Below are 17,626 nucleotides of genomic sequence, written 5' to 3'. Positions count from 1 at the left end.
CTTTTAAGTCCAGATTGAGAGAGCCAGAGAAAAATGTTTTTAAAATGTAATTGTTATTTATAATATGTATGTAACTTTGTAATTTTAACGTGTTGTCGCCTCTTGGCCAGGACTCCCTTGCAAAAGAGGTTTTTAATCTCAATGGGACTTTTCCTGGTTAAATAAAGGTTAATAATAAACAGAATCTTTTATTCTGAAACAAGGAGCCGGAAATGCACTAATACACACCAGCGAAGAAGAGCACGAAGCTAGCTTGCCAAGCTAACCGGTTGTAGACATCTGATTGAAGATGTAAACATGTATAAACCTTTCGATTGAATGGGAAAATTATTTAACCGTGTTGTTAACAGGCGTTTTAGCTGCTGTCGGTTTGTGATTTGACACGGTGTCAAATGTGAAGAGGTAAGGTCACTGTAAAATTCAATTCAATCATGCATGAATCATTAAAAGCCGTCCATTGAATGAAGTAAAATTGCTCTGTGAGGTGAATAGCAGGCTATACTGCCTCAGACACTAGTTTGATACCAGTGCACTGTCTGATAATAAAGCTGGAACTTTGTTCAAACTTTCCGCATGAAAATTACTTAATTAAGCCTCTGAGAACTGAACTTTTTGAAAGTTATACAATCACTTGTTTTAGCGTCCAGATGTTAATGTTTTTTCTAGTTTTCTTGTGTAACTATAGGTATTTCTATAGGTTTTTTGTTGGCATTGCCGGTGAAACAAACGTTATTTGCCAAATTATTGATATGACGTAAACTAAACATGCATACACGTGTCTGCCTGACCTAAATGACCGACCTCAGTGACTGTTATCAAATGTAATTCCTCTTGTTTCACTCATCAACAGATTCCAACATGTCCATCCAGTTTGTGTATAGCCATCAGCACTTCGTCACTGATGTGTATCGGATCAGTGGAAACAATTCCGCTAAAAACTCTGCATCAACAAAGTTTGACACCGCCATCCAAGGCGGCTGGGCAGACAGGATGGCACGGGGCATATTTCGCTACCATCTGGGGGATTTAAAAACGCGGGTCCTGCTGGGTTCTCATGGCTACGTGGCTCAGCTGAATATCCAAAGAGGAATAGAGAGAAGAAAGCCACAGGAGATCATGAGCATTAAGCAGGAGTTCAATGCCAAGCAGTTTAACTTTAACAAAATTAAACACGATGAAATCATATTTGAGATGATAAAGGACAAAAAAGGAGGTACACCTTTGACTAACAATGCAGAGTGTCCTCAACCCCAGAAGATGGTTGTGTTGGTCAATGTTAGCCCTCTAGAGTTTGGACATTGTCTCTTTGTCCCAGATCCTGCTCACTGTCGCCCACAGATCCTGACAAAGTTTGCAATCCATGTCGGCATTGAAGCTGTGCTTCTGAGCTCTGATCCCGGTTTCCGTGTGGGGTTCAACAGTCTGGGAGCATTTGCATCTGTCAATCATTTACACCTCCATGGATATTACCTAGACCATCCCCTCAAGATAGAGTCTAAGCCAGTTAAACCTTTATGTCCTGAAAAGGGATTTTATCGAATTTTGGATTTCCCGGCAGGCTTTTTGTTTTATGCAGAATCAGAGGAGGTGGAGAAAGTGGCCCAAACTATCTGTGAAGTCACAGATTTTCTTGTGAATGATAATATTGCTCATAACCTCTTTTTGACTAGAGGAAGCCCGCCGTGTGTTCAAACGCAAGGTGAAAAGGATTTCTGTTCAAGAAAAGGTGTTCGCGTTGCTGTGTGGCCCAGAATATCCTGCTTCGGTGCCAAAGAGGAGTCTGCCTTTAATGTTGCTCTATGTGAACTGGCTGGACATTTACCCTTTAAGAGCAAAAAGGACTTTGAGCGCATGACAGAGAAAGATGTCGTTGATGTAATCCAGAGCTATCTTTTGCCTGAAGATGAGTTTCATCAGCTGGAACAGCAGCTTACTGAACATTTATTGTGTTCATAATGTGCGGTCATTTTCATCAACTTACAGCTGGGCTGGAAGGGTCTTAGACTTTTGATGGCATAAATGGATGAATCTGGCCTCTGGATTTTGAATTAAATTGTAAAAACTGCAATACTGTACTGAATGTGTGTCAGAATCTTCCCTGTACAATGAAAGAGATTACACATGTTGAGATTTATGATATTTACAAGATAAAATGTGCTTTAATTGGTTAATGAATGTGTTTTAGCAAAACTGATATCAAATAAAATGTGACTAAAGAATGGAGTTTTGTGTCTGTCTGTTTAATGAATTGCTGTTCTTAGCCAAGTTTAATCGGGTCAGGAGAAGCTCGGGTGTGGTGGCACAGGGCGATTGTGAATGCTATTTGTTACATGTGAGCATTTTATGTTTGGTGTAAAAGGAGCATGGTGATAGGTTACATTTTTCCAAGCAAAGTAGATAATAACAATAAGTGTCATTGGGTACAAAAGGTTTTGCATTGGTTCAATAGAAAGGAGCACATTACTGAGAATTAAGGGCTGTAAGTTCTGTGGAAATCAGGCATAGGGGCATTTTGAGATTTGGACATAATATTCTTGACATACTATATTCTTGTCTATTTGTAGTGAAAAGATGATCGTGCCTTATGTAAAAGCCAGCAGCTTGAAGGATGCATTTTGTCCTTGTGTTTTGGATACTGGGTATTTTCCACAGCTGTTATCCCAACACGTTCTCAATGTGACAAATCGTCAGCATGTTACGCTTTCAGTCACCCAACGCGTTCCTATGTTATTTAATGTTATTGGTAACATTACCTAAATAACTGTCACCTGACAGTTATCCTGGCTCCACCATAAATAAAACTGCACAACAAGCCCAAAGTTAGTTCACAGCTATTGTCAAATAACAACACTACATCGGGCATTATGAGTTTCAAAAACTCACTTCAGAAAGCCTGACAGTGGTTCTCAGATAAACATCAATGCTAGACATAATCTCTGAAGAGCAAATCATTTGCTAGAACGACATCACCAAGGTAGCAGCAGTAGCGAGAGGAGCTGTCTGCTCACCTGTTGTAATGAGGCTCCTCACTGGGGATCACTCAGTAGCACATTAATCTGTATGCTTGGCTGCCAACTCGCTCTTTTTCTCCTATAATGGTTCAAAATGGTTTGACAGTTTTAATATTTATTATATTTATTTAGCAGACAGGGCAAAGTATTTAAACAGATTAACGGGAGTTACTATAGTCCTTCTTTTGCTGGTCTATACCTGGATAAATGGGAACTTCGTGTTTAATCAGGAAAACATGTTTTTCACACAGATTATTTGCTGGGGGATTAATTAAAGATATTTGTTTGATTTGGTCTCGATCAGAGACAGAACTACAAGCTTTAAATAACATGCATTCCAATATTAAGCTATTGTTAGGTTATAGCAACACTATAGGAATTCCATATGTGGAAGACAACTAAAAAGGATATAGTGCTCATAACCTTGCTGAAAAAAATAAAGGCATTTTAATTTTATTTTGAAAAGACCTGAAGTTTTGGATATTTAATCCAAATTATTTGTTCCAGTTTACTGATTCTTTATTTTACTCCGCTTTCATTGTTTCTGAGCACTAAGTGCAATAAAATGTTTTAATGTGAAAGTGAAAGTGAAAATGTTCTCTATAATTTGCTTGTATGAACCAGAAAAATGCACATTTGTTTCAACCTTAAACTCAATGATGGCTGTTTCAATCAAACCTGTCATGTATCTTAGACATTATTTACAGTTCATCGAAACAGCCCTGAGCAAGGAGAGAAGAATGTCCCCTGTAGCCATCTAGAAATAAGAAAACATTAACTGCAAGTTCTGTACAAGCCTCTATTATTATTGAAAAGCTTCATTTGTTTTCCAAAAATTGGCTTTTTGTCCTAAGGAATAAGTTAATCTCGCTGTTATATTACATGCTAAGCAAACATAAAGCCTAACCAACGAAATTTAAGGAACAACGTTTTTGCAGATTATTTAGGATGTGAATAAAGTTTGATTTGGTTTGATCAAAATTTTAGTAAAAACTGAAAATATGCTAAAATCAAAATTCAAAATCTAGATATCACTGAAAAGAGTCGCATGTGACTTGCAATTTGTAGGGAGAGTCTGTGGGTGTGTCCTCAGAGTCCCATCTTGAAAAATGCTCAGACCTTTAAAGCGTCTGTCACTTTTGCAGAGAGCAGCTCAGCAGAATAATTCAGAATTCAGATAATAAGGCATTGAGATAAAAAAAAAAAAAAAACTAAAAAAAACTATACATATATGTTGTTGTTTTTTATTATTATTTTTATTTTTTAGAAAATCTATTTTAAGTAATCAAAAGCAATGGGAGCTTGTCAGAGCTTTAGGGAAATGTGTGATCGTGAAAAGAACACCAATGTTCATCTGAGTCTTCCAGCCGTTTGCATTGTGTGGCAGACTGCCATGATCATCTTGTTTGGGGTTTTTATGCGTTATGATCACGAGTCAGATGCGCACTGGGTAGAGCACAGAAAACATTCAAATTTAACAGACATTGAGAATGACTTCTACTTCAGATATCCAAGTAAGTAATTTCTTTATTTCTATCTTTCTTCACCAGTAAATTCTGTAATGTATCCATTTCTATGTACAATTAGATATTTGTTCTATAATTTTATCTCTGCTAGCAAATAGTTTTTTCCAGTCCAGTAAAAAGCTTCTGGTTGACTTACCAGTTTCAGACCTCATATTATGCTAACCTTACAAATTACCTTCACATTGCTGACAAAGATCTGACTCCTAGGTGAATTTTCCCCAAGGATTTGACTCCTCTAAGGCCTCGTCCTGTTAAAAAAAAAAAAAGAAAAAGAAGAAGCTTAATGTCCATACTAAGCAATAAAGTGTGTCTAATTTTGATAATATGTTTTGTTTAGATTATGAGATTTTAAAGATCATGTAACATGGCGGGATATATTGGATGTATGGTTGTGGAAACTCTACAACACAGCCCACAGTGTCAATGTCAGGCTGTCGATAAGGCTAAGCCATCTGAGATGTGGTGTTGGATGTCAGATGAGAAGTTCTTTTCCTGATACACGTTAAAATTGGAGACTGAAAATACCCGGTTTTAAATTGATCAGTTTAACTGCAGGCAGTTTGCAACATCTCAGGCTTTGCTGGCTATGTTAGTTCGAAGACAGAAAAAAAGAACTTGTGCTAAAACATTTGCAGCTTATTGTTTCACAGTGCAGTGGCACCTATTGCGCCTCACAACGTGTGAGACAGTTGCAGTGTTATGTTGTAAATAATGCTGCTGTGCATGCTGGTATCTATGTATCCTATTTGCTAGTCATGTCAGGTACTGCCTGTCTCATGATTAAAGAACACTTCTTCAAGTGTGTAGCTGTAAATATAATCTCTAGATTTTTATACTTTTAATCTTGATTGATCTGAACTTCTAAGACCTGACAGATTTTTTTTTGGCTTAATTTAATGGAGTTATGCAATTCCTGACAATTTATTAAATATAACTAACTTTAGTTAGATAGATATATAAATAACCTAATTTAAAAAAAAACCCCAAAAACGTGTTGCTAGATCTACTTTAAATAATTACAATGATTTTGAGCAGGTGTTGTCCATACTTGCACTACAGACCCTCCAGATTCATGGAAACTGCCAAATCATCACTGTCATCGTTTTCCTGGTCTGCCCGTGTTACTTTTAAAGACATTTCCTGCAAACCCTAAGGGTTAGCACCTGCATAAGTAACTAGATGTAACTCTGCATCATCAAAACATGTCATCATCTAATCTGCAACAGTAAATACACACAGAGTCCTCGAGTCATCTTCACATTTTACCCCCTGTTATTTAATAAGCCCTCATGACTCCTGATGACATATTGTAAAAGTAAACTGCATGGTAGACAGAGCTCTGAAGGTGACAGTTTTTCCTCTAAATTCAAGAGTACACAATGTAACCTATAAAAGATCACAGGTTAATTAGTATCAGATTAAGAAAGAAAAAAGGACAACGATGGGTGTGATTAGCATTTTTGAAATCAAAAATATCTTTGCATACGATTTTATATAGTCACATTTAAAGCTCAGTTATTCTGAGAGAACGTGTACTTTAAATAGTACCTACTTGGGGCAGAATCACCCCATTGCAAGAAGGTTGTGGGTTTGAATCCACCAGCCTGCATGCCCCCAGTTTGCATATGCTTCCTGTGTCTGCATGCGTTCCCTCTTGGTATTTTGGCTTCCCACAGTTCAAAGACATGCGTGTTAGTTTAACGGTGATTCTAAATTATCCTTATGTGCGAATGTGAATGGTTTTCTGTCTCCCTGTGTTTCACAGTGTGTGTGTCTCTGTCACAGCTGTGACAGGGAGTGGGGTGGCTCAGGTTGTAGAGCAGATCAGCTACTGATCGGAAGGTTCCTCAGCATACAAATATCCTTGGGCAAAATACTAACTCCAAATTACCCTCTGATGCATTCATCAGAGTGTGAATTAGTTGCACTTGAGTTTAGAAGTGCTTGTATGAGTGGGGGTGAATGAGGCATGTTGTATAGAGCGCTTTGAGTACTCCGGGAGAATAGAAAAGCACTATATAAGAATCAGTCCATTTACCATTCTATCCCAACTGAATGAACGAGCCGAAGAAAATGAATAGATCCATAACACATGCTTACTAAGACATAAAATATAGTCATGGTGCATGGAAGGCTGACTTGAAGTAAATGGATTACATGTAAAGTTTCCATGTAATTTTGTTACATAAGCACAATGTAAATGTTACATTTAATGGAATCTGGTCAAATGAAATTTACTGCATTTGGATACATGTGGAAATATCAAGCACATTTTACACAATGATTAATTATTAAAATAAATAAACCTTTGATTTATATATTTCACTTTTATATTAAAAATGCTAATTTGCTGTGCAAATCATCCCTAAATTGTTTAAAGCCAGGTTTTCTTTTTTATTCTTTTTTTTTCTAGTTTTGTCTACATGAGCCCTCTTTTAGATTTTCCGCTCTTTCCACAATTTTTGCATCAACCCTTCAGACACTTACTTTGTTTACTCTAGTTGTGTGTTGGCAGACTGTAAGTGACTATCCACAACATGAGTTTGAAAGTAAAAACGTTATAACCACTATGCCACCAAGCTGTCCCTACTACCATTCCTTTCCTTTTTTCTACTTCTATTCTGTACTGCTCTTCTAATCACATTTTTCTGTTAGGTTTCCAAGATGTCCATGTGATGATATTTGTTGGATTTGGTTTCCTCATGACATTTCTTAAGCGATACAGCTTCGGAGGAGTAGGTTTCAACTTCCTCATCGCTGCCTTTGGTCTACAGTGGGCACTGCTGATGCAGGGCTGGTTCCACTCGCTGGACGCTGATGGGAAGATCAGAATTGGAATTGAAAAGTAATAGTTCAGTTTTATTGCTCATGATTTAAAGGAATCACTTCACACACAAAAAATCTTAAATGAATGACTTACAGATATTATATAACAGGTCATGTTATGAAATAATGTGATTCATGCTATGAGGTCTTGTCTTTGATTCAAATACGGTCTCTCCTATGGGAATATGTTTCCACCTGTATCCAGAAGAAAAAAGTGTAGGTGGAGAAACCAGTCTGAAAAATTGCCACAAAGATGTTTTTCAGCCACCCAAGAGTTTGTGTTTGTGGTTGGAAGTTAGACTGAAATTGGGGGTAATGGGAAATTATGCTACTTCTGAAGTGCTGCCAAAGATATGATAGCTGTGTTTGTGTGTAAAATAGAGATAGAGAAAGTGATCCACATGGGGTAATTCAAAACCGTGACCCTGCCTGGGAGCATAGTTTCTACTGAAACACATTAAGATGTGTTTTCTTTTCATTTGCCACCCATGTGAATCTATGTTAAGTGTACAAAATGCAGCATTGTTAGTTCATTCATTTCCGAATAAGTGCACTCTTAGCCAAATAAATATGATGATCTTGCACAAGGCCAGTGCAGAGAAGTAATGCTCTTTTATTTCCTTGCTTGTCCTTTACATTTTGGCTGTTTTGCCTTCTTCAGCCTGATCAATGCTGATTTCTGCGTGGCTGGCTGCTTAATTGCCTATGGAGCATTGCTGGGAAAAGTCAGTCCAGTCCAGCTAATGGTTCTGACTTTGTTTGGGATTACACTGTTTGCTGTCGAGGAATTTATCATCCTAAGTGTTATACATGTAAGTTTTAACAATCAGATTATACTTCACCAAAAATATATAATAAAAATGCTATCTAATCAGACAATACATATAATTTCCAGTTGTAAAAACAGGAGCTCCTTTAGTTCATGTCACACACACACACACACACACACACACACACACACACACACACACACACACACACACACACACACACACACACATGCATCTCAAGTCCACGACCACACCTGCTCAGAATCTGCTTCTCATAGCAGACTGCAGAGTAGGAAATATAGTTTTGGCCTAATGCTATTCTTTTATTCCTGAAGGCCAGAGATGCTGGAGGCTCCATGGTGATTCACACATTTGGAGGCTATTATGGTCTTTCCGTGTCATGGATGCTCTATCGTCCTAACTTGCACCAGAGCAGTCGTCTGCAGGGCTCTGTCTACCACTCAGATGTCTTTGCAATGATTGGTAAACTCTGTTTACTACCCACAACTGCACATGGTCATGTTTAGTATTGCTTTTGATTTATAAGAGTTTTTTTTTATCTATTTAATCTCACAAAACTCCCTGTTCCTCGTGACTTATATCACTATGGCACAGGCACCCTGTTCCTGTGGATGTTCTGGCCCAGCTTCAACTCAGCTATCTGTGATCACGGGGATGGGCAGCACAGAGCCGCCATCAACACTTACCTTTGTTTGGCCTCAACTGTTCTCACCACTGTGGCCATCTCGAGCCTCTTCCAGAAGCATGGGAAACTAGACATGGTAACAAGTTACAAACACTTATTAGATATAACCTATTATGCACATGGACATGATTATGACAATAAGAGATGAATACAAACCAAAACAAGAAATCTATAAAGAGTTTAACAATCCTGCAAACAAATTTTTCAACAAGTGCACCCTTCAGATGATTATTTACCCAGGATACACATTTTTCTGCACCTGTTTCTCAGGTTCACATCCAGAACTCCACACTTGCTGGAGGCGTTGCAGCTGGAACAGCAGCTGAGTTCATGCTGATGCCCTATGGCTGTCTTATTGTAGGTTTCTGCTGTGGCATCATCTCCACACTTGGATATATCTTTCTCACGGTATGATATTTTTTTTCTTTTAATGCTTTCCTTCCAACTGCTGTCAGACTTTACACCATGGTCTCTGCTGATGACCACACACACACACACACACACACACACACACACACACACACACACAATTGTAACTTTATCCCTGACAAGTGCATTTATTCCTACTATAACAAAGCATTTTATTCTATTTTGTATAGTATGTTATTCTATTTTATCTTCCATCCATCCATCCATCTTCATCCGCTTTGTCCGGGGCCGGGTCGCGGGGGCAGCAGCCTAAGCAAAGAGGCCCAGACCTCCCTCTCCCCAGCCACCTCCTCCAGCAGGGACGTGCAGAGGGGGGGGCTAGAGGGGCTTGAGCACCCGCCCCTTTCCTGATGAGTGCCCAAAGTGCCCTTTTGTTGAGGCAACTTTTAAATTTTTTTTATTTATTTATTATTATTTTTATGTGTGTGTGCGTGCGGAGTCCTGTCTGTGCCCCTCAACAATAATATTTAACTATTAATCATAGTTTTGCTAAATAAAAGGATCTGGCTTGCATCAGTCACATGATCACATTTAACCAATGATCGCCCTCGACGGCAGAACGCGCTGGTTACGAGCCGGGAACGAGCTCACAAAGAGCACGCGCATTTTTTGCGGTCCGGAGCTGTAGGAGAAACAAGTTAACTCAGAGACACAGACTGATGCGACAAACCCAGTAAGTAGGTGTACAGCGCACACTGTAGTGTGTAGCACACAGGAGTATTAGCTTATTACGTACACGTTGGTAAGCTGTCTTGTTGCAACTGACGAACTGAAACAAACGAGCGTGCTGTGTGTGCAACAGCGCGACAAACATTACCTGTCCTTTTATTAACTGCACAAGTAGTGCTGGTCACAGCTGCTGGCTACCTGTGTAAGGCTGTCATGGGTCTGTAGCTCTGTCACCGTTTTAGGGAACATATTTAGTTTTAAAGTAAGTTTCTGGGCATTTCCTGCCTTTCTGGAGGGATTATATTTCACTAAAAAACGATCTAATATGCATGTCCACATAATAATAATTATAATATATTAAAAAACACACGCTGTATTTTAAAGAACATACATTAAGAAGCAGATTATATTAGATTTATATTTTAAATAAGACAAAAGATTGTATCTCTACAGTTTAAAAATGTAATAAGCTTTGCCCTGCACAGAGTGGATAGTGAAACAAATGGAATCATCATAAATACATTATTTCATATTTATTACTTCCCCCTCCTCATTGCTTTATTATTGTAGCTCTAGTAATAAATAATAATGTAAGGATGCCCATAGTATATACAGTATTCTGAAGAAGGTCTAAAATGTCACTGTGCGTGCATGTGTGTGTTTTATGTATATAGATTTTTTTAAATTATTACTCATGATATAACATTGTGCAGACATGGCTGGTAAGGACATGAGGAGGAAACAGTAGGAGCGTATGAGGCTACTAAAGGCAGTGCTATAACATTTTTCTGTCATCATTTTATTATAGATTAAGTGCAGGAGTTGTTAGGTGTGGATAATTAGATTATAGTTTATTGCAATAGCAAGTTGTGCCTTGTTCTCAGATAGACAGCAAGTGGAGAGTGATATATGAAATGATGGGATGGAAGGAAGAAGAGAAGCAAAGAGTGATTCACAGGCAGAGCCGAGTTTATGTCACAGTTTTTCGTTGCCTTATGGTTCCAAGCGCTGTCACCAATCTTTGCATTTTGTTATTATCTCATGACACTTGTTTAATCAGCTACCATCTCTCCTGTGGACTTTTTAATGTCTACAGTCTCAGATCAACACAGCCCTGCCCTTCCCATATTAGATTCTTGATGAATGTGTGTTGTTGTTATTCAGCATGGTTCAATGTGCCCCTTTTTAACTTTGAGCACCCGCCCCTTTAAACCTCTCTGCACGTCCCTGTCCTCCAGCTTATCCGGGGGAATACCAAGGCGTTCCCAGGCCAGCCGAGAGATATAATCTCTCCAGCGTGTCCTGGGTCTGCCCCGGGGCCTCCTCCCGGTGGGACATGCCTGGAACACCTCACCCAGGAGGCGCCCAGGGGGCATCCTTGTCAGATGCCCGAACCACCTCAGCTGGCTCCTTTCGATGTGGAGCAGCAGCTGCTCTACTCTGAGCCCCTCCCGGATGGCCGAACTTCTCACCCTATCTCTAAGGGAGAGGCCAGCCACCCTTCGGAGGAAGCTCATTTCTGCCGCTTGTATCCGCGATCTCGTTCTTTCGGTCACTACCCACAGCTCGTGGCCATAGGTGAGGGTAGGGACGTAGATCGACCGGTAAATTGAGAGCTTCGCTTTTACACTCAGCTCCCTCTTCACCACGACGGACCGGTGCAGCGTCCGCATTACTGCAGCTGCAGCCCCAATCCGTCTGTCGATCTCCGGCTCCCTTCTCCCATCACTCGCGAACAAGACCCCGAGATACTTGAACTCCTCCACTTGTGGCAGGAACTCATCCCCGACCCGGAGTGGGCACTCCACCCTTTTCCGGCTGAGAACCATGGCCTCAGATTTGGAGGTGCTGATCCTCATTCCCGCTGCTTCACACTCGGCTGCGAACCGTTCCAGTGCGAGCTGGAGGCCTTCACCCGATGAAGCCAACATCTTATCCTATCCTATTATATTTTGTTTTTCTTAAGTTTTGCTCTTTCTGCCATGACCCCAAAATTTCCCATGTGTGCAACAAATAAGGAGGGTAGACCGGGGTTGTATTTCACACTTTTGACCCTTGCATGAATTTCTGATCAATATAATGTTGTTCAACAACCCTTTCATCACTAAAGCAAAGCCTAGGATGCTGGCTCAAAATAGTTGTTTGCAATTAATTATAACAAAAATTAATTAATTATCAAAGATCTGACACTTTGTGACCCCAGATGTACCCCAATGTACAGAGACATCAGTATTTCTATATATAAACAGCACCCAATGCCCCTTGTATTTAAAGCATGAATTTGAGAAAGTGACACGTTTTGCAAATTATTCTACATATGAGCAATAAAACTAAGGAAGTTGTGGTGCTTTAGTAATGTAGCTTTTGCTAAATGCACAAAAATAACAGAAAACAGATTCCACATTCCATTACTGTATTTTGAACTGTAATTTTAAAAAGAACTTCTGAACTTTTAAAATTACTGATATGATTTTAAAAGTTCAAAAGTTCTTTTTATCTTTTTACAGACAAATAGTCATTTTATGTGAGATTTTTCGACAGGTAACCTGAACAATAGTGAGCAAGTCAGTGTAGATCGGTGGTAGAGCAACAATGAACTTCATCAATATCAAACTCACTCTGAACTGATCTCCATTTTAAGTCATGATGCATGCTCGACCATCCACGTAAGGAAATTTACCAGGATCTCCATTTTAAGGCTTTTAGTTTTGCTCTAGTAAGTCTGTGCCTCACTCAAAGTCCCACAAGTCAGTGATGACAAATGTATACTCGTGGACTGCCAGGGGTATCAGTTCTGCAGACAGCATATCTAAAACATACTCTCTTGCACTGGCTATTGGTGTATGGCTTAACACAAACATTCTGCTAATATAGAAACAAAAACAAAACAAAAAACAAAACAAAAAAAAACAACAACACTGCCTTTACATGTCTAGCTGTAAAAACTATTTTAATACTTGGGGGCTTGGGTGTCACACATGTGAAAGGTTAATCAGGGGGCTTAAATACCTTGGTAGAAAGAAACAGCTGAAAACAGTCAAAGCAAGACAGGGGAAGTCAAACTCGACACAAGATACAGAAGACGCCGCCCTGAACTCTTTTATACCTTCCCAAAAACAAAGAACATCCACAACTCTCACATGTTGGCCCATCTCACGGGGGGGCTATATCTCCTCACTCACAGAGAGAATTATGATCTTGTTTTCTGCTTAGCCGTCACCTCCCTAAGAGCAGGACATCTGAATGTCTTCAACTTTACAACAGGGCCCCTACCTAAACATTTACATCCCTCTAGAAGTGTGTGAATGTGTGTGTGAATGGGTGGATGACTGGATATGTAAAGCGCTTTGGGGTCCTTAGGGACTAGTAAAGCGCTATATAAATACAGGCCATTTACCATTTACCATTTAAGCAGGAGGACTCTCAGTATCTATATCTCTCTATATATGTTGCCTCGGGATCTTATTTTCAGGAACTATAATGTTAGTTTTCACTCATATGCTGACGACACTCAGATCAATCTTCAGCTGAAGGGAAACAGTTCTGCTTCACTAGAACCTTTATTTCAGTGTCTCGTGATCATTTTTGGTTGTAAAGTTGCGATTCTAGAACCTCACATTTTAATTTGCACAGTTTAGAACTTTTTATCAAATTGCATGCTAAAAATTTTGGGGTTATATTTGACAATAAGTTCACTTTTGCGAAACAGATTAGTTTAGTTGTACAGCGGTCTTTCTTTAAACTGAGGCTTTTATCCAAGGTGAGATCTTTTTTGTCTTTTAAAAACCTAGAACGGGCAATTCCTGCTTTCATCCTATCCCAACTGGACTGTTGTAATTCTTTATATGTAGGCATTAGTCGGCCTGTCTTGCAAGGCTCCAGCTGGTCCAGAATGCCGCTGCTCGTCTTTTGACACAGACGAAGAGGAATGAACATATCTCCCCTGTGCTTACCACGCTTCACTGGCTCCCTGTACGTTTTAGAATCAATTATAATATCTTATTGGTTATAAAGCACTGAATGGACAGGCCCCACGGTATCTGTCAGACCTACTGCAGTCTTATATGCCCCTTAGAGCTCTTAGATCGGGTGATCTTTTGCTCTTGGCCACACCAAGGTCGAGACTGGTTCTTAGAGGTGATCGTGCGTTTGCAGTCGTGGTGTCTAAATTGTCGAATGATTTGCCTCTTCACATTAGACAGGCTCCTACCCTCAATCTTTTTAAATCTTAAAACACATTTCTACTTACCTGCTTTTAATACTGCACGAGAGTTATTTACTTATTTATTTGTTATTAGCTATTTGGCATTGATGTTGACTGATTTTGCTATTTTATTGCGTGTTATTTTATTATGTAATTTATATGTTTGTACAGCACTTTGGTCAACACCACTGTTGTAATTAAAAGTGCTATATAAATAAATAAACTAAACTAAACTAAACTGTTTAGTGTCTCCCTGTGATAACATCCCACAAGCATGCAAACTGGTGACAGGAGTGCTCTTACTCTACTAAAGTGAGAAAGTGATATTACTATAACTATGCTTGTGTAGTAAAATCAGACAAATCTTTCAGCCATTCATGGAGAAGCACCTGAAGATCCAGGACACGTGTGGAATCCACAACCTCCACGCTATGCCAGGAGTTGTAGGTGGCATTGTGGGAGCCATTACAGCTGCATCTGCATCTATTGAAGTTTATGGCCATGAAGGGTGAGTTTTCCTTGCCTACAAAAAGGAAACATTCAGCCAGACATTATGGCTGTGTTTCCCGTTTCAAATAAATGGCTTAAAGAGGAAAAAACAGTTGCAATACCTGTATTCTTTTCATTGAGCTCCCCTCCCCTTTTTTAAAAAAAGGCTGGTTAACACCTTTGACTTTGAGGGTAAATTCAAAGACATGGTACCCACAACGCAGGGCGGTCACCAGGCAGCGGGCCTCTGTGTGGCGTTGTGCTTCGGCATAGGTGGAGGCATCATTGTTGGTAAGGAAATCAGTTTGACAGAATATATACACTTGTTAAAAACTGCTTTTCAGACAGTGATGATAATGACTTAGTTTTTCTCTTCCTATTAGGCGCTATCTTAAGGCTACCTATCTGGGGAGATCCTGCAGATGACAACTGCTTTGATGATGAGACCTACTGGGAGGTGAGAGATAAATCTTAACATCCTTACATTTATGAGGATGTAAGGATTTGCAATGTAAAATCAGAATTCAGTCGCTATTTCAGCACACAGAAAGTTTTAGGATGCACAAAAAGAAAAAAGCTTTATTGGTATCCCTGAGTGGCATCTTTAAGATATTAAACAAATCCTGATGAATTTTATTAAATGGTCATACCTATTTTTGAAGCACACGTTTGCTCCAATGTGTATATAAATTGACAAAGAGATTTTAAATTACAGTCTTGGTTTAATGCTACTTGTAGAAACATTTGTTGTTGTGTTTTGCTCATTATGAGGCTGTTTCTCCAACCCAGCGTTAACATTTGCAAATAGTCTGCCGTCATTCACTCTTCTTCTGGTACAAAAATCCAATTTACTCTTTAACTTTTCCCCAAATTTAATAAGAAACCGTGAAATCAGATATTCTGACGATAGTTGTTCATATGCTTGTTATCTTCCTGAGATCACAATGTTTGCCTTCTAATATCAACAGGTCCCAGAGGAGGAGGAGAGCATCCCAACAATCCTGCAGTACAACAACCACGTGCAAAACAAAGATATGTAAGTGTCTCCTACTTTTATCTGTCGAGGATTTGTGCTGTTTTCATGCCAAACTAATGATGCAGTCATTGCCTTTTGTTGTTCAAGACTGTACTGCATTCAGTCTCCTCTCGATGGCAGCACAGCACAGTTTTGGGATTATTCACACATCTTGATGTAACTCCTGCCATTGTGTGAGGGATATATTTTCAGGGTGTTGAATACAGTGTAATCAGGAGGTGAGGTGGCGGATAACACGACACCTCAGAGACATAGACGTCTCCTACCACCCCTAGGTGTGGGTTTAATCATAAGATGCTAACGCAGATGCTGTGCTCTATGCTGCTAAGTTAACCTGTGCTCTCTGTTGATACGGGGTTTTCCACAGAACTGCTTCACATGGTTAACTCTTCAATGTGACCTTGAAGTTATGCAACAACAGTCATGTTTATAGTAGAAACAAAAATGCAACTAGTAATTATTTTTTGGAATCTTCTTAGTAGAGTTAATATGTAATGACCACATGAATGTCTTCAGGCCAGATCTTGTAATTTGTGAAATTTGGTTTTCTAGCACCGAGTCAAATTTCACCATGGAGTCAGAGTCCAGGGCTCGATCTTAATGGACATCTGCCTTGTTTCCTATCATTCTCCCACTGGACAAAAATGTTCATTTCGTGCAATTAATGACCACTTGTCAGCACCAGCTGTTTTTCATACAGTGATATGTTTGTCAGTATGTTATGACTGAATTGTATTTCAAAATCTCGTTTTTTGTTTGAGTTAAAAACTACTGGAGGAGTAATGTATCTTCTGCTAGCTGAACACATTATTCCATTTAAATCAGCTGACAGTAGGTCAAACATTCAGTGGGGGGAATTACCTTGATTTGCCTCATTTCAAAGTAAAGAGACCGGTAAATTGACTTATGTAAATTCTCGTGTCGCTTGCAATAATACCTCTAAAGCTGACCTAAACTACTCAAGAGAAAAGTTTTGTCTTATGCTTTGAACCACGTTGCGATGCATTTGTAGAATCTCCTATTCAACATTTCTCCTGATCCAAATCTAAATGATTTTGGTCTGTGTGATGTAATGAACTGCAGGTAAAATCTAAGAGTACACAACTTTTAGACAAACCTTTCTGTCAGCTTCCTTCATTGTCTCATTAGTTACATCTGAAAATGATATTTCCATTAGATGCATTTGAGTAGGGTTTTTTTTTTTTCCTTTTGGTGTGTATCTTCATGGAGAATTTTTACAATGAGACGGGTATTAATCTTGATACTGATTGATTTAGACCTAAGTTATCCTGTGACATTAAAGTAAATAAATGAATACATTTGGTAACGTGTTATCACCACCCTCTTATCAAGCATTACAAAGAATGATGGAAATGTAAATATGCAATCACACATGAGGAATTTTATAAAGTTAATATGCTGTTCTTTTTCCCTTCGTGCAGCGGCCTCTTCTTATGAGTACTTTTAGAGTTAGCAACAAAGACATTAGTCAACACCTTTTTGATTGTTGGATGATTCCAGCTAGTCACAATTTGCTAATGGTAAAATAGGCTATAGAAGGAATGTGTTACCAGATATGTTTATTGATATTACTGATCTGAAAATTGGTTTTGTCAGAAGTTGATATTTGTATTCTTAAACGTTCTACACTGATTGTATTGATCGTAATGTAATTTTGGAAATTAAAAGTTATTAAGAAAGTGTACAATGTCCTATGCCTGCTTTGTCTGTATGTGAATAATTAAGTTTGGATATATTTAGCAATTAAATAAATGTAGCCACTTTCACGTAAATTTTTGTTTGAAGCGGTGCACTTGAAATACAAATTTAAATGTGAGAGGGACTGTACCTCCTTCAACGGCTCCTCTTTAGTGGCGATGCAACTCAGGGTAAAGGTCGCACTCTTATTGCTCTCCCGGGACACTCTGGTGACCAAAACAAACTAGAGATCAGCCATAAG

The 17,626-nt window shown here is 39.0% G+C and overlaps 2 protein-coding genes across 2 annotated transcripts; both read left to right on the top strand.

Moving 5' to 3' along the window:
* Positions 1 to 213: 213 nt before the first annotated feature.
* gdpgp1 (GDP-D-glucose phosphorylase 1) lies at positions 214 to 2,224 on the top strand. Its single transcript, XM_082538622.1, has 2 exons — positions 214 to 402; positions 851 to 2,224. The coding sequence occupies exon 2, from the start codon at positions 859 to 861 to the stop codon at positions 1,954 to 1,956; it is 1,098 nt and encodes a 365-aa protein (XP_082394748.1). The 5' UTR covers positions 214 to 402; positions 851 to 858; the 3' UTR covers positions 1,957 to 2,224.
* A 1,940-nt stretch (positions 2,225 to 4,164) lies between these two features.
* Positions 4,165 to 17,357, top strand: rhcgb (Rh family, C glycoprotein b). The gene is made up of 11 exons (XM_082542817.1): positions 4,165 to 4,525; positions 7,193 to 7,382; positions 8,025 to 8,175; positions 8,469 to 8,616; positions 8,749 to 8,915; positions 9,110 to 9,247; positions 14,513 to 14,649; positions 14,797 to 14,921; positions 15,014 to 15,087; positions 15,599 to 15,666; positions 16,219 to 17,357. The coding sequence occupies exons 1-11, from the start codon at positions 4,306 to 4,308 to the stop codon at positions 16,265 to 16,267; spliced, it is 1,467 nt and encodes a 488-aa protein (XP_082398943.1). The 5' UTR covers positions 4,165 to 4,305; the 3' UTR covers positions 16,268 to 17,357.
* The last annotated feature ends 269 nt before the right edge of the window (positions 17,358 to 17,626 follow it).

The sequence above is a fragment of the Aulonocara stuartgranti genome, assembly GCF_965226115.1.
Source record: "Aulonocara stuartgranti genome assembly, chromosome: 7".
Lineage (NCBI taxonomy): Eukaryota > Metazoa > Chordata > Actinopteri > Cichliformes > Cichlidae > Aulonocara > Aulonocara stuartgranti.
This window is presented reverse-complemented; position numbering and strand designations above follow the sequence as displayed.

Excerpts from the sequence above, each read along its gene's own strand:
- gdpgp1 (XM_082538622.1), top strand. The coding sequence starts at position 859 with ATGTCCATCCAGTTTGTGTATAGCCATCAGCACTTCGTCACTGATGTG.
- rhcgb (XM_082542817.1), top strand. The coding sequence starts at position 4,306 with ATGGGAGCTTGTCAGAGCTTTAGGGAAATGTGTGATCGTGAAAAGAAC. Across the intron at positions 4,526-7,192 it reads CTTCTACTTCAGATATCCAA|GTTTCCAAGATGTCCATGTG; the intron begins GTAAGTAATTTC and ends TTTTTCTGTTAG. Across the intron at positions 9,248-14,512 it reads TTGGATATATCTTTCTCACG|CCATTCATGGAGAAGCACCT; the intron begins GTATGATATTTT and ends CAAATCTTTCAG.